Consider the following 23,921-nt stretch of genomic DNA (forward strand, 5'->3'; position numbering starts at 1 on the left):
CTTGCAGAAAATAACTCTGGAGGATGACGTCGAGTCTTTCCTGACTGTCTTTGAAAGGGTGGCAGACAGGGAGAAACAGCCCCCAGTGCAATGGTGTCAGAAATGGTGATCAGAGGTCCTAGCTCCATACCTTACTATGACCTTGCACTGCCGGTTGCCAAAGAGTACGACAAGCTGAAAACAGAGATTCTGGCATGTTTGGGTTTAACCCAGACCATCAGGGCGCACTTCTGGCGCTACCAAAGGAACTAGCCTCCCCAGTCCCAGATGTTTAACCTGTTACACCTGGTCCAGAAATAGCTGCAGCCTGAGAACTGCTCCCGGCACAAAGGGTGGAAAGATTTATAGACTCACTACCTAAATTGGTAAAAAAATGGGTAGCCAATGGAGATCCTAAGAATGCAGATGACCTAGTGAGCCTGGTGGAAAGATACATGGCTGTTGAGAACTCCCTGAGCAATCAAGGGAGCCTGAGGTCACCTTTGAGAGATACCAAAAAGAAGGTGCCCCAAGATCACCTCTGAGGGGAGCCAAAGGTTCCAGGAGAGGTCAGAGCTGGGTTCAAAGGGTACATCTCGTAATATTGTCTGTTGTAGATGTCGTGCCCTGGGTCATATATCAGCCAATTGTCCCTTGACCTTGGAGCCAATGGATTGCAGCGTAGACTGGCGCAACTCCTGCTTCGCATACCCTTCCTGCAGTGCTGTTCCTCATCCTAGCGAGAGGCCTCAAGAATGCCCGGTGACTGTAAACTGTGTCCAAGTGATGGGACTTCTGGGCTCAAGGAGTTTAGTGACCCTGGCAAGAGTCACACTTCTACATGTGCTAGTCCTTGGGAAGAGGGAGGGGGTAAGGTGTATTCATGGAGACGCCAAGAACTAACCCATGGCCCAGGTCAACATATGCACAGACTGTGGTTCTGTGTCTCACCAAGTGGGAGTGTTCAAGGACTTGTTGCATACTTTTGTTATCGGTTGAGATTTTCCTTTGTTCTAGGAACTATGGTCCAAAGCTGTAGCACCCAATAGTCCAGTATGTTGCCAGGAGTCTGCTATGGTAACAAAGTTACACGATGTCAACGGTGAACTTCCATTCACTGTACTGGCTAGAAAGGAAGATGAGGAAGCATCCCCTGAAGCCAATATCCCTGACCTGGAGGAGTTCCAGGACAACTAGGAGACGGGAGCCGATAATCAGTTTCTGCAAGGGGTCAGGCATAATGATCGGTTGTGCTCGTGGGACCAAAGTGAAGGGACAGGTAACAGAGCACCTCCTCAAGGCCCAAGAGGAAAAATCCAGGGGGTATAATAGGTCGGCTCAAGTGAGAATTTAAACCGGGGGATTGGATACTTGTGTTAGTGCGCAGAGTGGAAACAAAGGTCTTTACCCAGTGGTAGGGACCCTTAAGGGTCGTGGGAAAGGTCAACTATAAAGTACACCGACCATGGAAAAGGAAGCCCTTCCCCATATATTATGGCAACTTGCTAAAACCCTGGAAGGTTAGGGACCTGCTAGAAACCCCTTGCTGGTTGGTCTGGTCAGAAGCCAACATTGCGGGTGTCAAAGTGGCAAGAAATTTGCCACCTTCCAAAAATCAGCATGACAAAAAAAATTGGTACCCAAAAATAGGGGCAGGTTCTTGGAATTACTGGGTCACCCTCGTGTCATCAAGCATGAACCTCACGTTCGGGTCATTTGTAGCAAAGCCAGGTAGGCTAGGGTTCATTCCTAGCTCTACAGGCTATGATTATTTGCACCTGGCTGGCTCTGCACATAACCAGGCCAGTTGTTCACCTTAGTCAGCCAGCTGCGGGGAAGCTGACTAGAGTGGATTTGTGTTGTACCTGAAGAGAGAGACAAGCCAGAATCTCTATCTGAGAAGAGACTACACAGGCAGTGTGCACCAAACTGCAAGTATCACTGGCTGCTATGGATGATAGCAGTTTTGTTTCAGTGGATTGGGACTTGTTCACATGTGTAACCAGAGTCCGTGTTGGGTTAGTTAGCTTCTGGACAAGCCTAGGGAATTAACTTGCTTGGGTGAATACTAGCTAATGCCTACCTGAGAGAGTGAATCCCTACAGCAGGTAAAAAGTGCCGGTAGTACTTTTATATGATGTTTGTTTCCACATGAATCTTCCTTAACATTTTTCAGCAAGAAAAATAATTATAAAACATTTGTGTAATTTGTAAAACAAATGCCATCACTCTTACATCTTGCAATTAACTTAGATCTTAATAATTTACTGCACTTTCATGCTTACTACTATTGGTCACACAAAAAAAAAAATTATTTTGTGATTGCACTTAAAAAGGTTATTTTTCATTCACAAATTGCCAAAACGGCAAAGAAATATCATATTATGCTAACAAAGACTGTAGACATCTACAGTGTAAATTAAAGTTGAGCAAAAAGATTCGCAGTCACTTGATCCAGTGGCATGTCACTAGTCCATGGTTACAGAAACAAAGCCCTGCGAACCTTCTCCTACCAGGTGACATCGTCATGCTTGGACTACTAATCAGAAGATGCGCCTGGACGCCAGCAAGAAGGAGAAGGTTTGCAGGGCTCCAGTTGACAGCTATAGATTACCGATGTGGCCGCTGGATCAGAGTCCTGCAAATATTTTGGATCAAATCTAGTATATATGTATAGTAAACGTTTTACTTGTATTAATGTGTACCAACATTGCCAAAATGAGAGTTAAAATCATGACTTTGTTCTGGAGCAACTGATTCAATTTGGGACAGTTCAACTCTCCACAATGGCAGCAGAATGATCACTCAGAACAAAACTGGTGTGAAAAACTGTTAGAATAGGATGTGCTGCAGTCCACAGAACTGGCCTTTAATCAAAACTTGGACAGAGTCCGTACCCCCATAAATCTAGCTTCTTCAGGGAAACAGGTGCATAGGCAGAGGAAATGTCATTGTCAGGTTCTTTTATGAACTGTGATGTTACAGAACAATTCTCCCTGCCTGGACCAATCATACTGTGTAACATGATGGATAGCACCAGTAGCCGGGCGGCACGGTGGCTCAGTGGTTAGCACTGCAGCCTTGCAGCGCTGTGGTCCTGGGTTCAAATCCCACCAAGGACCACATCTGCAAGGAGTTTGTATGTTCTCCCTGTGTTTGCGTGGGTTTCCTCCGGGTTCTCCGGTTTCCTCCCACACTCCAAAGACATACTGATAGGGAATTTAGATTGTGAGCCCCGATGGGGACAGCGACGATAATGTATGTAAAGCGCTGCGGAATATGTTAGCGCTATATAAAAATAAAGATTATTAAAGATTATTATTATTCATCATAAGCAGTCTAAAAGCACACAAAACGGTTTCAGCCAGGCATGGGCAACATATTGGTAGACCCAGTTTAAAACCCAGTTATACAAAGAAAGAATCTGATATTTTTTTTAATCAGAATTTTTTTTATTAATTTTCTGGCCATAAGACGGATCTGATTATTTTTAATGTAAGTTTCATAGACTTCAAGTCCTGCCTAAAACCAATGAATTTGTTATATCCAATATGGTGTCACACTCACCTCTCTTGCTGTTCCTGGTAAACAAGCCTTGATTTCTCCAGTAGATACTTTTCCACGTAAGCTCTGCACAGAAGTAATGATTCAGGACATTATTAAAACACCATTCCCACATACCATTTTTTTTTCCATTAACTCATTATTTACAGTGATATAAACACAGTTCAAAACATGTATTAAGTTTGGAGGTAGACTTATGTTTAAGGAATATCATAAAAAGCCCTATTAAAAGTTCTGTGCATGAAAGCACATATTCCCTTTGGCTTTCGTGCACAAAACTTTTAATAAAGACACAGTCAATGATGATCTTTCACATTTACTTCCCCATAATGTATCATTTAAAGACATCTCGTAGGAAAACTTGTCTGTACTTTTTACAAAACAGATGCATGTGTTTGCCCACCAGAGTTGTAGAGACACGCTTACATTTCATTTTAAACACTACACGGGACTACTAAACCTGGACTGTTCAGTACTGTCCTGCAGTCCGTGGACACTAAAAATCTATGCCAACAAGTCTGCCAGGGATAGATTCTGGTGAGCAAACTCCACAAGATGACCGCCACTCACTAACTTCCTGCTAGTAACCCCCATACTTCTGTGCCATGCCTTTAGAACAGTGCCAGGCAAACAGGACCACATAATCCCTCAGCAAATCACTTGATCACTGATCAAGATGCCAACTGACCACCAAATACTTTATTTACCGAACTTTGGACTTCAAAGAGGGCAGCATAGGTGAAATTATACCCACTACTGTACGTCTATGTAGGAATCATTTTGATTTTTTTACTTTACAATGTTCGCCATAGAAACAAGTTCTCTTGTGTAACAATGTTGGGAACTTTGCCCTCACAAGTTTCCAGCAGTAACACAATAACTAATAAAAGTCATCCTTTAACAAACAGAAATGAACAAGGTAAACCACACACACAATAAGAGCAACAATAATAAAATCTGCGTCAACTAGTCAACTATCACACTGCACATAGCCGTCCGTCCTACCCCCGCACTGTTCCGGTCTCGTGATAGTTGACTTGGATGAATTTTCCAAAGCGACTGGAATTGTTGTTCTGAGACGTCTTAGCATTTCCAAAAGCCTAAAATGGAGAGTAAAAAAGAATAAAAAGATAGAATTAAAAATCTTTTTAGAGTCCTACAAATAACTATTTGTACAGTCATGGTCAAAAGTTTTGAGACAGACACAAAATTTGGTTTAGAAAAGTTTGCTGCTTCGGTGTTTTTAGATATTTTAGTCAGATGTTTCCAAGGTTACTGATGTGTAATAAGTATTTCATAAGATTCCACACTTTTGATGACAAATACATCAAGTTTCTACATAGACTCAACAGTTACAGTGTTGAACCTCATTTGTCAAGATTTCAGCAAATCACCCTGGCAGCTCGATATCAACTTCTGCGCCAAACACTGAAGACAACACATTGGAGTTTATCACAATTGCTGTGTTTCTGTTTCACCACCTCCTTTTTTTTTAGGATTGATAACAGATTCTCAATGGGGTTGAGATCAGGGGAGTTTCCAGATCATGAACCCAAAATTTCAATAATTGTGATTACCAATATAGTTAGTTATCACTTTTGCTTTGAGACATGATGCTCCATTGTGCTGGAAAAAGCATCATTAATCACTATACTGCTTCTGGATCATTGAGAGAATTTGCTCTCGGAGGATGTTTAGATCCCACATGGATGAAAAGCAGCCCCACATGAATGGTCTCAGGATGCTTTACTGTTGGTATGTCACAAGACTCATGGTAGTGCTCACATTTTCATCTCTAGACAATCATTCTTCCAAATGTCTCGAACAGTTTGAAGGGGGCTTCATCAGAGAAAATTACTTTGCAGGAAAGGACAGGGATTAGATTGCAGTGGACTTGGTTAAAGTTATTTTCTCTGAAAAAGCCCCTTTCAGCCTGTTTGGGACATCTAGAAGAATGATTGTCTGGAGAAAAAAAAAGGTGAGTAATACCATAGGTCCTGTGTAATGCCAACAGTAAAACATCCTGTGACCATTCATATGTGAAGTCACTTTTCATCCAAGGGAGTGGGCGCACTCACAATTTTGTCTAAGAACACTGCCATGAATACAGAATGGTATCAAAACATCCACCAATAGTAACATCTCCCAATGACCCAGCAGCAATTTGAGATGATGCTTTTTCCAGCATGATGGAGCACCATGTCTCAAGGTAAAAGTGATTTAAGGGGCTTGGTGAATAAAAACATTAACATTTTGGGTTCACAGCTAGAAAACTCCCAAGATTTCAATGCTATTGAGAACCTGTTATCAATCTTCAAAAAGCGTGTGGACAAACAAAAACACAGAAATTGTGCTAAGCTCCAAGCACTGATTAGATAAGAATAGGTTGTCATCAGACAGGATTTGGCCCAAAAGCTGATATCCAGCTGTAAGGGCAAACTGCAGAAGTCCTGAAAAATAAGGGTCAAATATTGAATATTTACATAAACTTGATGAATTGTCAGAAAAAAAAGGATAAAAACATATAAAATATTTATAATTGTACTTCAGTAACATAGAAACAACGGACTAAAAGATCTAAAAACATTGAACCAACAAACTTTGTGTCAGTCTCAAAACTTTTGGCCAGAACTGTATAATCAACGAATCTCAAAAGAAACATAAAAAACTTGTTTTTGGAGCAATAAGTGTTTTTCATTGTAGTAGCTCAAAGTTGAAAAATCTTCTTTAGGCAAAAACAATAGTTAGGCCGAGTTTACCTCTTCGCTAAGCATTTCTGCCAACATGCTCTATCCTAAGAGCAGAACAATGAAAATGGCAGCAGTGCTACATCTGCCTCATCATGACCACTAGTGGTGCCCAACAGACCCAACTGATTCCAATTGGGTTCATCTGGCTTTTCACCGGACAAACTACAATTGCATGCTGCCCTAATTAGTCTGATATTTTTGGGCAGATCGGTGTTGGAGGCTCCAATGCAGATCTAAAGAATGCCTTATACATTATTTGCTGGCCACTAATACATAATCAGCAGACTATAGCTTATGCTTTCCAAAAGAAATCCTCTGTATTCATAGCTGGCAGAGTTCACATGGATAACATGACATCTCCTTTGGAACTTTAGGTTTCTAGTAATACATTTGTGTCTGGACCTATAAAACATGCCAGTCTGTAGTCCTCTGAGTGGGCAGAAGCCTACATATTGCTCACAAGGAGTAATTCACCAAAGGCTGAAGACCTTTTGATTAGATGACTCTGACATAACATTTTATGCTCTTGCTTTCCTAAGCCAAGATCAGCATTCTCTGTTGTCCCCAGTCACGTCAGACCATTGTCTTAGATGCCTACACCAGTAGTATTCATTATGCATCTGTTCTCTTGTGGCCACTTTTGTGGTCATTTTGACAACCTTATTTTCATACCCAATCTGCATTTAGTCACAAGACTCACTCAGGAATGCTATTTAAATTACTCAACAGTGTTGCTGTAGGAAAAAAAAAAATATGAAAAGGCAATATATGCTAACCTCCAGAACGGGTCCAGCACCTAGTATTATCTGTTCCACTCCACTGGCAAATCCTTTTTGGCTAAGGGCAGTCAAATGATGGATAAGGAAATTTGTACTTTGAGTCTTTCCAGAGCCAGTTTCACCAGAAATAACAATGCACTGATTCCGCTGACGCCGGAGCATAGCATGGTAAGCGGCATCTGCCACTGCATATATGTGAGGCTCACGGTCTCCCAGCCTTCGGTTATCATACATCTTCACATATTTGGGGTTGTAGATTGGTAAGAAACGGAATGGGTTAACTGCTACCAAGATGCTTCCAACATAAGTATAGATCTTCTCTTGTCGGAAGCGTGTTCTAAGAGTTTCAAGCAATGCCCTCTCACTTAGGTCAGGTAATCCACATAGGTCCTCACATTCCGGTCCCTGTTCCTGGGGAAGGAAACCTCTTTCAACCATGCGCCTGCGCTCTTCTGTTACTTTTAACCAAGACTGGAGACTGCCATAATGGATTGAGCCATCCACATTTTTTTCCCTCAGGAGAAATCGATAGTCCTCTCCAGACCCACGAGCCTCCAAGGCAAGCCTGGGCCACAGCATCATGCGCTGCACAGGACAGTCAGTGGGGTTAAGGATCCACTCTTCTCCACCAAACTCCTTGACCTCTGCCAGTACATAACACTTGGCTCTGTCCAAGCGCAATGTCGTAATGACAGCATCAATGACATCAGCAGCTGTGGTGTGCCGGCGGGCGGGCACTGGGCAATAGATAACATCTGGGGAGATGCTGCCAGGGTAAACCTGCAGAGTGAACTCTTCATCCAGCAGGCGGCGCCGCCCACCACCACCCCCCACCTCTGACATGGCGACACTCCGTGTCCCATCAGAAGGAGTGTGGACGGTTCCCCGTTAGTGGGGGGACACCTGGAAAACACAAATCAAGAAAACAATAATTATGTGTTATGAATTAAGGAACTGGTAAACAAGTCTTTAGACAGCAAGTTAAGCATTACAAGATCTGAAGCCAAGGTAAGATATTAATTCCATGAGTCAAATGAAAAGTAATTATTGAACACAATTCCCGTAGCTTTATGGGCAGTTCTGGGAAGAGTACAGCAAGATAAATAATACATGAGCTGGACAGAAAAGTGCACATAGGTTCATTTATGCATTGCCTGTATGTTTAGTCCCCCCAATAACAGGACTTTTAGACCTTCTCAGAAAGGCAGTTGTTCAAATGTGAATAGTCAATGTACATAAATTGGAGTTTAATTCAGGAATGACTTACAACAAAGCAGCAGTGAACCTCCAAATGATGGGATGTTAAAGTGGCTTTCTGGTTTACCAGTTTAAAAAAAAGCAGCGGTCACATAAGATCACTGACTGTGACTGTTGTAGCCGTTAATTCACTGCAGCAGTTATGTGCCATCGAATTGTAAACCAAGTCCAGAAGGACCACCACAAAGGTACATCTATTGTATTTTACAGCATTGGCAGCTGTTGTGTTTTTTTTTTTTGTATTTTAAAGTTGAATACCTATTTAAAGGGATTCTCAGGGAATAGAAAACAACTAAAAGGAAAGGTAATTATAAACAAATTACTAATACCTTTATTAGCAAATCACACTCATTTTATCTATGAAGGTAATCACTACAGACTTAAAATGTCCACCTTTTATATTTTTACACTTGCAGAAACTTGTCCTAGAATAGAAGGACAGGTACCTGTGACCATGTGCAGTAGGAAACTCCAGTACATATTCTAATACCAAAGGTGATGTAGTAAGAAGGAGCTGCTCATACAGCTGTTCACCCTGTGTATCTGATCCAATACTGGAGATGCCAGGAGTGCTGAGGTAAAAGAAGAGGCTGCTCACACTGCTGTCTACCATTTCTGTCTGATCGAATACTGGAGTTATCAGAGGTGCTGATGTAAGAGACTGCTCACACTGCTGTCCACTCTGTTTTTCATCTCTGTTAGTTGAGTTAAAAGGGGTGCTGAGGTAAGAAGAGGCTGCTCACACTGCTGTCCACCCTGTCTCTCTTACCTAATACTGACGTTACCAGGGGTGCCGTGGTAAGAGGCTGCCTCTATTTACCACCACATCCCTGGCATCTCTAGTATTAGATCAGAATATCCACAGGGAACAAATATTCCAATACAAAAAGGTGGCAGAGCTTCATACTGCATATGCTCACAGGCACAGGTCTTATTAACATTCTAGGACAAGTTTCAGTCAGTGTAAGGGCTCATTCAGACGTCAGTATTTTCCACGTATGTGAAAAACGGACCAATTATTGCCATCAGAGTGTGATCAGTTTTTCTCGTACGTGTAGAAAAAAAAAAGTTTCTCCACACTCATCTTTCTGACAGTCCATGAAAATCAGAGTGTGGGACGATTTTTTTCATGGACTCAAACTTGCATTGCAGATTTTGATTCAACGCTCAGGTCAAAATCAGACATGTTTCCAATATATTCCGAGCACCACTCAGCTCAAGGGGAAAAAAATGAATTGTACATGTGCACAGCCCCATAGAATAGCATAGCTACAAGAGTTATCCTTGAAAATCATGGATAGTGCCTGTATGAGAAAATCAGATGTGCGAACAAGCCCATAAAAGATAACTAAATATCCGCCACATAAATTCTGTAGTCTTTACCTCCCTCAACAAAATGAGAATCATTTGCTAATTAAAGGTATTTGGGAATTTTTTAAATAATTACATTTTCTTTAGTAAAAATAATTTTTTTCTATTTCTGGAAAAGCCCTTTAATAGAATTCAGTAGGTTTATATAGTGAAAAATAAATAAAAAACAAAACAAAAAAAAAAAACACACACAAAAAAGCTGCCAGGTAACATTAGTACAAATTAAGAAAACATTTGCTTTGCTACAGTTATATTTGTGAGGCAGTAGTCAGATTTTAGAAACCAAAATGAATGGAATGTAAGGGAACGCTGACATATCATTCACGTCCCAGAATCAATAATCGCTATGATAACCTTTACTACTTCCGCAGAGTTAAAACTGTGTTTAATAAGTTCAAATTGCTCTATGTACAGTTCCCAGCAAGAAGACTTCACAAGTATCAAGGTGTGAACAAACAAGGGCGTATGTCAGGGAACAATGGCCTCTAACACAAAGTATTTACTATGTGATTTCTAAAGCGGCAGGGCTGAGGTCAATGCTCTGTTGTAAGGTAAACATACCCTTAATGCATCGCTGCCACAGTCCGCAGGTAAACATACCCCAATACTAATGATGGCATGGAAGACAATCTGACATTGTCTATAGCCTGCCACACCACTGGATGATTCCCCAGCAGATTTACTCATACTACAATTGCACTTTAAATGGTACAAAGGATAAAGACAAATGGTATTACTCATAAAAATGCTCGTCAACACTAAATTATTAGTAACCTTCAATGCCATTTATCATTAGATAGACATCAAGAACTAAAAAAAATAATTTAAAAAAGTTGTTGTACCATTGGCCATTATCACTTATGGTTTGGCTACATTGACCATAATGACCCCTCTTTATACTGATGTCTTGTCTTAGGGACTTTCTTGACATGTGGAGGAAAGACTTATAATTTCAAACTCTTAGTTTTTGAGGAGAAACCTCCTGTCCCATTGTATCGACTGCCTCTGAACACTCTCCAGGTATATCCTTTTTATAATGATGTACCCAAAACTAAATCCAGGAATTGAGATGTAGTTATTTAGAGGGGTACTACTACATGGGAATCACGGGTAGTTCTCTTTCTGTTTTATGCACGCCAACATCTTGTTTGCTTTTGCAGCTGCTACTTGACATTGAGTGCTGCTGTTTAGCTTCAGCTAGGGTCACACTTTTTTTTTTTTTTTAAGAGTCTACCTAAAGTTAAAAAAAAAGAACTTGTTTCTCTTCCTATAACGGATCATAATGATGGAATTCCTACCATTAGTGTGAATCTAGCCTAATCCGGAATGCCCAAGTTCCTCATTGTAGTCCCAGTTTTATTTCAATTACTGTATTTGTGCCAAAATAATTACTTTACATTTACAATTCATCTGCCATCTTCTTGCCCACAATACCAGCTTATCATGGTCATTCTGTATTTTATAATCCGGCAGAGTATCCTACAAAGGTTTATAGAAAAAGCAAAAACAGTCACTTTACTATCAATCCCATCCACATTCTTTTTGGTATGATAGTTGAAAACTGACCACTGTTATTCTGTGTGAACTTGGCCTTGACAGTATTTCATGAGTAAGTATTAGCTTATCAAGTTGGCTCAGATAGATCAACATAAAAGTATGTGCACACAACATCTTTCTCAGGCAGATTCTGCCTGGAATCAGGTAGATTCTGCCTGGAATCCTCCCTTAAAAAGTGCTGCAAAACCATCACAAAAAATGTTATTATGCACAGCAATGTAAAAACGACATTGCTGTGCACATATTCAGTCTTTTGATACTGTTTTTAACCACTTTAAGATTTGGACACAGTAAAGTGGGTAAAAGAAGAGATGTTAATTCTTCTTCATAGTCATTCTGCGCTTTATAGTTGAAAGTATGTTAAAAAGGAGTCCGTCATTGCAAAAAAACAACAAAAAACAATGGCAAAATCCCAAACAAAGCTGCTTCACGAAAAGATTGTTAGTTTTTTCCTGAAGTGGTTTTGCCTAGGTAAACCTCAGCGGGTTTGCCAGTGTCTTAAAGAAGTTATGTGCACATACCTTTAGGAATCATTCTTTTTTCAGCAATACATACAATGAAAAATAAAAGCTTTGATTTTAAAAAAAAACAACAAAAAAACAAACAATCAAAGATCTAAAAGTTTCATTTATATGTATGTACTGGACATTACTGTGGCTCTGTTGTGTGGTCTGCTGCAATCTCAAACCTCTGTGTGGCCCATAGGGTTATGTTCACACAACGAAGATTTGTTGCAGCATTTACATGTTTTTTAGCAAAAATTGTGTTCAATGAAAATTTAAGTAGAAAAAAATAAAATAAAATTGTATTTCAAAACAGAACAAGCTCTGTTACTGTTTACACGCACTAAAGTTTCACATTTAGATATTCAGTAGGGGCCCTGGTAGATGCAGGAAGCTGCAACACTACATTGCTAAAACCATCGTCACAAAATGTGACAAGCCCGCATGTTTAGTGGACACGGTTTTATAGAGTTTCTTCTGAAAGAAGTAGTTTCAGGAAATCATGCTAGTATGATTGCAGCATTTGTGTTACATTGCCTTCTTAAAAGGGGTTGTTCATTCAATACAAGTTATCACACATGATCAGGATAGGTGCTAACTTACTTATCAGTAGTGTCCAACCTCTAGGACCTGCACTGATTGGCAGAAGGGGAATTTTTATCTGACATGGAGTTTTCTTTTCCCCCCGTTACAAAATGAGGCGGCAGGTCAGACCCTTGACATCGCTCTATTCATTCTCTACTAGATTGCCAGAAAAAGCTGAGCGCGGCATGTAACAGCCCCATTGGAAATGATTGGAGAGTTGGTTGAGCATGAGCACTGCCGCTCCATTCTATAGGGAATGATTGGAGAGCTGGTTGAGCATGAGCACTGCCGCTTCATTCTATTGGAGATGATTGCAGAGCTGGTTGAGCATGAGCACTGCCGCTTCATTCTATAGGGGATGATTGCAGAGCTGGTTGAGCATGAGCACTGCCGCTTCATTCTATAGGGGATGATTGCAGAGCTGGTTGAGCATGAGCACTGCCGCTTCATTCTATTGGGGATGATTGCAGAGCTGGTTGAGCATGAGCACTGCCGCTTCATTCTATAGGGGATGATTGCAGAGCTGGTTGAGCATGAGCACTGCCGCTTCATTCTATAGGGGATGATTGCAGAGCTGGTTGAGCATGAGCACTGCCGCTTCATTCTATTGGGGATGATTGCAGAGCTGGTTGAGCATGAGCACTGCCGCTTCATTCTATTGGGGATGATTGCAGAGCTGGTTGAGCATGAGCACTGCCGCTTCATTCTATAGGGGATGATTGCAGAGCTGGTTGAGCATGAGCACTGCCGCTTCATTCTATTGGGGATGATTGCAGAGCTGGTTGAGCATGAGCACTGCCGCTTCATTCTATTGGGGATGATTGCAGAGCTGGTTGAGCATGAGCACTGCCGCTTCATTCTATAGGGGATGATTGCAGAGCTGGTTGAGCATGAGCACTGCCGCTTCATTCTATTGGGGATGATTGCAGAGCTGGTTGAGCATGAGCACTGCCGCTTCATTCTATTGGGGATGATTGCAGAGCTGGTTGAGCATGAGCACTGCCGCTTCATTCTATTGGGGATGATTGCAGAGCTGGTTGAGCATGAGCACTGCCGCTTCATTCTATAGGGGATGATTGCAGAGCTGGTTGAGCATGAGCACTGCCGCTTCATTCTATAGGGGATGATTGCAGAGCTGGTTGAGCATGAGCACTGCCGCTTCATTCTATTGGGGATGATTGCAGAGCTGGTTGAGCAGGAGCACTGCCGCTTCATTCTATTGGGGATGATTGCAGAGCTGGTTGAGCAGGAGCACTGCCGCTTCATTCTATTGGGGATGATTGCAGAGCTGGTTGAGCATGAGCACTGCCGCTCCATTCTATAGGGAATGATTGGAGAGCTGGTTGAGCATGAGCACTGCCGCTTCATTCTATAGGGAATGATTGGAGAGCTGGTTGAGTATGAGCACTGCCGCTTCATTCTATTGGGGAATAAAAATTCCCCCTTTTCCGGATTGGTGCAGGTCACAGAGGTCAGACCCCCACTGATCAACATGTTATCGCCAATCCCACGGTGGTTTGGTGAAAACAAGTTATTGCAAAAAATACAGCAGCTTAGATATTAGGATTTATAAGGAGTTTGTATGTTCTCCCTGTGTTTGCGTGGGTTTTCTCTGGTTTCCTCCCACATTGCAAAGACATACTGATAGGGAACTTAGATTGTGAGCCCCAATGGGGACAGTGCCCATAGTGTCTGTAAAGCGCTGTGGAATTAATGGCGCTATATAAGTGAGCACAATAAATAATGTCTGAAAAAAAAACAGCAGATTTTTCTCCTGCATAGTGTAAACTACATTTGTACCTCACAACCAATGGCATTGTGGGTTATAAATAATCTATCGATAGAGTATATATATCTGGGGGAGAAAGATTGAACCTGATGGACTTGTCTTTTTTTTCAACCTATGTAACTACTATATGGAAATCCCATTCACTAAAAATATATTTTACTACAGTAATAAAAAGTGCTCAAAATAGTACAAAATGTATTAAGCCTTAGGCCTGGGTTACACTGCAATGTTATGTAGCACTACTGCTTGCTTTGGACTGTAGCTCAATAGTTAAAAATCAACTTGTTGAGTTGGTATGTAATTGGGTGGACTGCAGCTGCCACTTAATAGTTAAAGTCAATCAGTAGCACTACAAAAAGTCAGTGCAGCCCAGGCCTTAGGGAAAGACAGACATGATTCCCTAATATGTGATCAGAATCTCTCCCTTTTAAAGTGGGCGAGTTCTGGTAATTACCTCCAGGAATCCTACATTACCCGAGCTTGTCCTATAGACCAGTCAGCAGCCATAGGGTCCTATATGTCACGCTTACAGCCTACAGAAATGTGCGGTCAGATTAAAAAAGTTAAATCTGTGGCTACATCACAGATTTAAGTGAACTTGAAGTCGATCACACTGGTAACTCCCCTTTCATTTAAAACAATCTCTCATGCAGATATAAGTCCGACCCATAGATCCTAACAGTTAATTTACATGTATAAAAAAAAAATGTTGATTGCTCTGGAATAAGACATCAGATCGCAGATATCAAGGTCTACTTTTATTCAGCGTCCTATGACCTATGTGCCTATATAGACGGCTTATTAAAGATAATCCTACTGACAGATGCCCTTTAAAACCAAAAGGAGACTGGTTTATTCTGATATGCAACTGTCCTCTTCAGAAGGGAGAGGACTTGACCTTGTTTTTAGGCCTCATTCACACATCAGTAACTTCTCTGGAACGCACAACACGAACCGCTTTTCAGCAGTGTTTTGATCAGATTTCCATCAGTGTGTCAGTTTTTACCATCAGTGATTTTCTCCTATGAAAAAAACACTATTTACAGTGTGTGCGCTCAGGGATTACTCACGGACTCAGACTTGTATGGGTAATTTTGATCTGTGATTCGGATCCATGGTTTTTTTTTTTGCAGCACCACAGACTATAATGGGTACGTGTTCTATCCGTGAAAAAGAAGCATAGACCATGTACGTGATTCACAGCCGCCAGAACGAGGCCTTCATCTGCCAAGACTTGACATGCTATGTCCCAGTGTGCGGCTCACGATAGCAAGTCATTAGAGGATGAAAGGACAGTGACCATCTATCAGATGGCACAGTCAGCATAAAGCAAACCTATTATTTCGGAAATATCATTACACATAGGATGTGGGAAATTACAAAAAATGGGTGCAATAGACATAATTGTTCTTTCTATGGAGTCATATTCAGTTTCAATATCCTTAATAATGATGTGAATGGGTGTAGCGCAATTACACATTAGTATCACACCGTACACAATGGCAGTGGGATTAATACTGCATCCGTGATGACGCCACAGTCTGCAGGTACAAATCCTCCTATTGGAGTGGATTCAGGGACAATAACCAATGTAAGGAGCACGCCAATATCTCCTCAGGGGGGCATTTAGCTGCTGCTGACGCAACCACTCAATTCATGTCCCAATTATGGGGTTAGTCTGGTGACAAATGTCTTTTATACGGGTACTCTGCTGTGTTCTTATATAAAGGTCCGAATATATGAAGAACTAAAGAATGACGTGCCCAAACACAATACTATGGCCAGATCTAACACACATCAGTGCAAGGACGACGCGAAAGCATCGAGAAAGAACCCATTGGTATAAAAATAAAAGAATTACCTGCTGTTCTTGCATTATTAATCAGCTTTCATGTACGTTATCAATTATAGATGAAATGTAATAACCAGAACAGAACATAAGATGTATGGCTTCTGATGGCCGTGGGCTCTTTACATGCACACCGAAGAGGGGGGCTCATAGGGTGTAATATTGATAGCCTGATCGTCCAATAATGTATCAACAAGTGACTGGTGGGGGGTTAGCCCCTACAACCTCATGATCCACAAAATCAAGGGACTGCCGACCTTGTTTGGGGAGGTTTTGTCTGTGTTCCGTAATGTAGCTCAAAACTACAGCTAGAAAATAGTTCTTACTTATGATTCCCCCGGTAACTTCAAAAGTAGAATGTAGAAAAACAGACCATAGGTGACTATAAACCCTAAATAGCGGTCAGCTAAAATACTACTCACAAAGAGTAAAAAACAAAAATAGATCTAGCTCAGAGGTCCGTGCACCTGAACCAATTTACAAGTAATGAGCCAACTTTTTTCCTCCCTATGACTGTTACTGCTCACAAACACCAGCACCCCCACAATATCCATGCACGTGTTCTCAATCATTAGGGCTATATAGCTGTCAGACAATTCTACCTCTCCAGATTGCTCTGGCAGTGGAATACATCCAGTGAGAACCAAGGATCAGGCATGTTGGATCACAACATGCTCAATCTATCTTTCACTGACATCTACCATAGGGAAAGTGTTTGGACACCCCCATACACTTTAGATGGTCAGTCTTTCCCCCAAAATCTGAGACTTCAGCCCAAATAAAAGCTAATCATACTACCAAGTTCCACCAATCATTAAAGTTCAGAGGAAGACAGTATTTTACAAAAAAAATATAATCTTTATTGAATGAAGTTAAAATAACAACACATACAAGAAAAGTGCATACAGTGAAGGCGAGACATAGGTACAGCCATAAGTCAAAAGATTATGGTCACTTATTAATGGTCCCAAATGAATGATACCTATATGGAATCATCCAAAGTGCAATATAATAAAATCATCCAAAGTGCAGTGCAATAAATCCTTAAATAAATAATTATAAAGTGCTCATGTGCAAAATATCTCCAGATTCCCACTACTTCCTCTGAGTGGCAAAGAAGCCCTCTTCCTAGTATAGTGCAACTCCTAAGGTGTGCTAAATATGCATGTAGTAGGAATCCGGTAATTTAAGTTAGAGCATTACCTGCAGTGGGTAGAAATCTCGTGCTGTATAGTCTTGCCTGCCCCAACGCGCGTTTTGCCCATATTTTCATCAGAGGGCATCTGGATTCCTACTACATGCATATTTAGCACACCTTAAGAATTGCACTATACTAGGAAGAGGGCTTCTTTGACACTCAGAGGAAGTCGTGGTAATCTGGAGATATTTTGCACATGAGCACTTTATAATTATTTATTTAAGGTTTATTGCACTGCACTTTGGATGATTTTATTGCATTGCACTTTGGATGATTCCATATAGGTATCATTCATTTGGGACCATTAATAAGTGGCCATAATCTTTTGACTTATGGCTGTACCTATGTCTCGCCTTCATGGTATGCACTTTTCTTGTATGTGTTATTATTTTAACTTCATTCAATAAAGATTATATTTTTCGGTAAATTACTCTGTCTTGCTCTGAACTTAATGGTTGGTGGAACTTGGTAGTACGTTCAGTTTTTAGAGTATCCTCTATAATGAGGTTTTCCATTTGGGAATAGTGTTGCAAATGAAAGGTAATGTAAGCTAAAAAAAAGAAAATCCTCACAGCCTGGTTTGGTAGTCAAACCATGTCTATGGCCAGCTTAGGGACTTGCATTTTTTCAATATTGTAATGAACTTAGATCGCTTTGTAGAGATGTGTTTTGACTTGTACATTAGAGCATTTCTATTAAAGGGAATTTGTCAGCAAGCTTTTGCTACCTCATCTGAGAGCAGAATGAGGTAGGGGCAAAGACCCAAGTTCCAGTGATGTGTCACTTAGTATACTGGGTGCAGCAGTTGTGATACAATCAGAGTTTTTACATGTAGCAGAGCTGAGAAAGCAAGCACTGCCCCACCACAGCTCTCTATGTATATAGTCTATTGATAGTCACCTGCTTATCAGAAGAAGTGATTGGACCATTTGGCAGGAGGGAGCTAGTCTAAACAGTGATAACCTCTTGGTGATAAAACATTCATTGTATGGAAAGAACAGCACACAGCCTGAGGGCGCAGTCAGACGGCCGTATAAATCGGAAAGAGATCGGACTGCAATGCACAGACTTAATTCCCGACCTAAGCTTGACAGCAGCATACAAATACATGAAGCTGTCACGCTCGGGTCGGGGGAGCCGCCGGCCAGTCTGAGCATTGTGGTCCAATCTTGTTCCGATTTATACAGCTGTCTGACAACACCCTAATAAGTGACATCGCTAAAATCTGTGTCAGCCCCTGCATTATGCTGGTCTAAGATTACATATCAAAAACCTGCTGACAGATTCCCTTTAATTAGAGCAAACCAAATCTAAGTGTTATGAAATCCCTCCTCTAGGTTCTGTACCCTATAAAACGTGGCCCGCGAGGTTCTGTGAAATACCTGGCTTTTCTTACCACTTTGCTCCCAAAATACACATAACCCTTTAGTTGTACAAGCTCTTCTACCCTCCATTCACTGCATATCCTGCTCTGGCCTCGCCCTCCACATACCTTCCATGTTAACCCTACCAGGTCCAAGCTGGACAATACACGGAAACTGCAGGAGGAAATAAAGTAGTAACCACTCCCCTGCCAGAAAACCTGTAATTGTAGCCCTATTAATCCAGATACCTGAGCCGCGCTGTAGCCAACAGTAGCCGGCTGCTGGGGGATTATTAATCCTTGTTTTTACTGTTTACCTCAATGAATTCATCAAACAGAAGCGCTCCTAACAAAGCAAAGAAAAAGTGGAGATAAAACAGTTCAGGAGAATGTTATGGGGGCTACAAGCCATCTAAACTACTTGAGAACTTTAGTATTACGTTCCTGGAAATTGCAGAACAGCCAAAAAGCAGTTGTTTTTACAGAGTAATACTTGAGAGTATGCAAGCATGTCACCAAAGCAAGAGAGCATGACCAGAGAATGAGAAACCTTTATGGGGGGGAACTAAAACATTGCGGAGGGCAGGGATCGGTGAGAAGCATACAAAACAATGTGCTTATAACAAGGAAAATGTCTTCATGACGTGCTCCAAATTCACAAAACTGCTGCATGGATGCAAGCTCAAAAAGGAAGCTAATCGTCTAGACATCGTCTTAAGATCTTGCTCATTGGCTGCTCAGCTCCATTAGGGAAGATCGAGGACTACTGACTGCTCAGCAAGTGTCCGCAGGGAGGAGCTCCGCGCTCCCGCCTCCTTCAGCTCTGCCTCTTCTGATTGGCTGTTGTGTATAAATATAAGCCAATCAGAAGCTCACCAGAAAGCCAGTGCGTTGAGATCTAATTACTACTAGAACAAGAACAGAATGTACAAGATACAGAATACTGAGTGGAATGAGCCACAGCAATGGGAAATGTGGAGAATCCCTTTAAGGGTGTGTTCATACAGTTGTTTTTTATTACTGAGTTTTCGGAGCGGAAACTCATCAAAAGCCATGAGTTTCGATTGGAGAGTATCTGCTCCTGAAACTCAACAAAAAAAAGCTCAGTGTGAATCAGTGTCGGATTGAGGTGCCAAGGGCCCACCAGTAACCAACTGCAGGGCCCCACTTTTCAGCTACATACAAATGTGACATTATCCTCAAACACAAATTTATATAACAATGAGCTGGTTAGATTGTCACATGAATAAGATGCTGCCTTTGTCTGTAGATAGTGATTCATGTGTATTGTGCCAAATACTGCTCATATAAGAGGGTGGTGGCCCCCACTCCTGCACAGGGGTCCACCGGAGGATTCTCCTGTGAGCGAATCTAAGCCTGGTGTGAACATATGTGCCAACAAAAGTCTGGGAAAAATGTGCACACCCGCCTGAAAAAGTGCACAGCAAGTTGTTTTGTCATTACTGTGCATGTTTTAAGTCTTTTGTAACTTCTTTTAACCACTTCAGGTTTCGAAAGCTGTGAAGTGACCTGATCATCCTTCAGGAGGTTTCCATTTGGAGGTCAGCAAAAAGACATTGACGGCAAAGAAACCGCAAAATCCACCAAAGAGACGACAAAAGGAGACACTTCAGGAAAAACATATCCATTTTCGGAAGTGCTTTCAGCTTCGAAAACTGTGCAGGTACGCCGGCATCTATAAGATATCATGATTGACTGTTCTCAGTGAGAGAAACAAAATAATAATCTTGTAGTTATACCTTTTAATGGCTAACAAAAATAAAATAAGTCTTTTGTTAGACATTTTGTTAGACATTTAAAGGCATCATAACTGCAAGATTATTATTTTGTTTCTCCCACCGAGAACAATCAATCTTTTTTCAACTGGCTAACAAGGTACCAAAACCTTTTTTATCTTTTAAGATATATTGTGCAGTGCACACGCCCAGGGCTCAGACCCCCACCGATCTGTGGGGGTCTGTACTAGGCCCAATGTTATTTAATATCTTTATTAATGACATAGTCAACGGGATAAATAGTAAAATATCAATATTTGCAGATGACACAAAGTTATGTAAAACAATTAATACAAAAGAGGATAGTGAAGACCTACAGAGGGATTTGGATAAGCTGGGTAGGTGGAGCATTAAATGGCAAATGAGGTTTAACGAGGAGAAATGTAAGGTCATACATATGGGAAGGAAAAATGGAAGTCACCAGTACTCACTGAATGGGAAATCATTGGGGAATTCAGAGATGGAGAAGGACTTGGGCATCTTGATTGATAGCAAACTAAATTGGAGTGCCCAAAGTCAGGCCGCTGCTGTAAGGGCAAACAGGGTAATGGGATGTATCAGAAGAGGTATAGCTGCAAAGGATGAGAACATTGTTCTTCCACTGTACAAAGCACTGGTCAGACCACACTTGGAATACTGTGCTCAGTTATGGGCCCCAATATATAGAAAGGATATAAATGAGCTTGAAAAGGTACAAAGGAGGGCAACAAAATTAATAAGGGGAATGGAGGGACTGCAATACCCAGAGAGGTTGGCAAAACTAGGACTATTCAGCCTGGAAAAGAGAAGGTTGAGGGAGGACATAATAAATGTGTACAAATATGTTAGGGGACAGTATAGAGATCTTTCCCGGGATTTGTTCAAAAGGAGGGATATTACGGTAACAAGAGGGCATTCACTAAGACTGGAAGAGAAAAGGTTTCAGCACCAGCATAGGAAGGGGTTCTTTACGGTAAGAGCAGTGAGAATATGGAATTCACTGAGTGAGGAGACGGTAATGTCGGATTCACTAAACCAGTTCAAGCGGGGACTGGATGCATTTCTAGATACCAGGCAGATTTCTGCATATACTTAAAAATAGAATAAAATAGTAGGTTGATACAGGGATTTATTCTGACTGCTGGTTTCAGAGTCGGGAGGGAATTTTTCCTCAGGTGAAGATTGGCCAAATCATTTGGGGTTTTTGCCCTCCTCTGGATCAACTTTAGCAATTACAGAACTAACAGGTCGAACTTGATGGACGCAAGTCTTTATTCGGCTTTACTTACTAACTAATCTACGGAAAACTAAAGGGACTACAAAACAAAGCTTATCAACGTTTAGTTACACATTAATAAACTGTTTTGTGTAAACCTGGCATTAGTCTTAGGCCACTTTCATATGGGTAAAATGTGGTATTTATAAGCCAAAACCGGCAGTGTGTCCAAAACATGGAAGAGGGACATAGCTTACCATTATACCTTTTTCTTTGTAGGATTCATTCCTGCTTTTGGTTTATTAATACTGATGAATAAAACTGACCAAAACATTAGCAAATAAAAGTAGCTTTATGCTCCTTGTGCACAGCGCATACACACAGCCAATATGGCAGGGCATGAAATCTATGGATCCCGGTGTGTCAATGTACAGGCTCCATCAGGTGACCAAGGGACAAAAAAAAATTCTTCCCTAGAAAGACTGCTGCTAATCTAGGAGATAATACTTTAATGCATACATTATCCAATCGAACATGCCACATTTTTTTCTGTTGGTTATCACATGTCTCTGTATAAAATTGTGCAGGAACAGCCTTATGGTTTACTATGGGATTCCTATTACATCTCCATACATAAGTGAGCTGTCATATGTATGATGCTTGACAAAAAGTGGAACACATCCATCAAGGTCAGATCTCGTGCGGAGCTTGGTATTTAAAATATTTCTGATATCCCACAAATTATAATATATGTATAACTATGCTAAATTGTAAAACTGCTCATGTTAACATGTTATGTTTGGCACCGGAAACATTTAAAGAAGCACTCCTCCCATCAAAGTTTTTATCCTCTTAATATATTGCAGTCATCATATCATATAGCACTAAGTACGTACAATTACTCATTTTGCCTTTCTACCCAGGTAATTCTTCTCTTTTCTCTGCTCTATGTAGAAGCAGGAAGTCTCTTGTCCCTGCATTTACTGTATCATTCCCCTCTTCAACTCCTGACCCAGCTGCTCCTTCTTCCCCCTCCCAGGGACTTTTGCAGTGACTTATGACTCATACTGGCAAAATGTACCTCCTGTTTCTACATAGAGCTTAGAAGGATTCAGCTAGTCAGTTTTTAATCACGTGATGTCATAGACCTAATGGAAAACAGACGAATTAGCTGGGTAGAAGGGCAAAATGAGCAATTGTAAGTACACAGTGCCATATAATATGATGACTGCAATATATTAAGAGGATAAAAGGGGCAATAAGAAACACTGGTAAGCCTAGAAACTAAAAATATACTACGTACATTGGACATCTCTAGCTTAAAAATAAGCTAGGGAGAAATATACAATATAATATATATATATACAGTACAGACCAAAAGTTTGGACACACCTTCTCATTTAAAGATTTTTCTGTATTTTCATGACTATGAAAATTGTACATTCACACTGAAGGCATCAAAACTATGAATTAACACATGTGGAATTATATACTTAACACAAAAGTGTGAAACAACTGAAAATATGTCTTATATTCTAGGTTCTTCACAGTAGCCACCTTTTGCTTTGATGACTGCTTTGCACACTCTTGGCATTCTCTTGATGAGCTTCAAGAGGTAATCACCAGAAATGGTCTTCCAACAATCTTGAAGGAGTTCCTAGAGATGCTTAGCACTTGTTGGCCCTTTTGCCTTCACTCTGCGGTCCAGCTCACCCCAAACCATCTCGATTGGGTTCAAGTCTGGTGACTGTGGAGGCCAGGTCATCTGGTGTAGCACCCCAACACTCTCCTTCTTGGTCAAATAGCCCTTACACAGCCTGGAGGTGGGTTTGGGGTCATTGTCCTGTTGAAAAATAAATGATGGTCCAACTAAATGCAAACCGGATGGAATAGCATGCCGCTGCAAGATGCTGTGATAGCCATGCTGGTTCAGTATGCCTTCAATTTTGAATAAATCCCCAACAGTGTCACCAGCAAAGCACCCCCACACCATCACACCTCCTCCTCCATGCTTCACGGTGGGAGCCAGGCATGTAGAGTCCATCCGTTCACCTTTTCTGCATCGCACAAAGACACGTGGTTGGAACCAAAGATCTCAAATTTGGACTCCTCAGACTAAAGCACAGATTTCCACTGGTCTAATGTCCATTTCTTGTGTTCTTTAGCCCAAACAAGTCTCTTCTGCTTGTTGCTTGTCCTTAGCAGTGGTTTCCTAACAGCTATTTTACCATGAAGGCCTGCTGCACAAAGTCTCCTCTTAACAGTTGTTGAAGAGATGTGTCTGCTGCTAGAACTCTGTGTGGCATTGACCTGGTCTCTAATCTGAGCTGCTGTTAACCTGCGATTTCTGAGGCTGGTGACTGGGATAAACTTATCCTCAGAAGCA

At 41.2% G+C, this 23,921-nt stretch overlaps 1 protein-coding gene across 7 annotated transcripts in view; it reads right to left on the reverse strand.

Annotated features, from left to right (window-relative positions):
• Positions 1 to 23,921, reverse strand: part of MYO9A (myosin IXA) — a 115,864-nt gene that overhangs the window by 74,120 nt on the left and 17,823 nt on the right. For all 7 annotated transcript variants that reach the window (XM_073652740.1, XM_073652739.1, XM_073652741.1 and 4 more), the window contains exons 2-4: positions 7,070 to 7,975; positions 4,549 to 4,643; positions 3,547 to 3,609 (exon numbers count right to left, since the gene is read on the reverse strand). In XM_073652740.1, the coding sequence (XP_073508841.1) occupies positions 3,547 to 3,609; positions 4,549 to 4,643; positions 7,070 to 7,915 (1,004 nt within the window). In that variant the 5' untranslated portion in view covers positions 7,916 to 7,975. The remainder of the gene's footprint in view (positions 1 to 3,546; positions 3,610 to 4,548; positions 4,644 to 7,069; positions 7,976 to 23,921) is intronic.

The sequence above is a fragment of the Phyllobates terribilis genome, unplaced genomic scaffold, assembly GCF_046119375.1.
Source record: "Phyllobates terribilis strain yellow unplaced genomic scaffold, ASM4611937v1 Scaffold_11__3_contigs__length_659146591, whole genome shotgun sequence".
NCBI classification, from domain to species: domain Eukaryota; kingdom Metazoa; phylum Chordata; class Amphibia; order Anura; family Dendrobatidae; genus Phyllobates; species Phyllobates terribilis.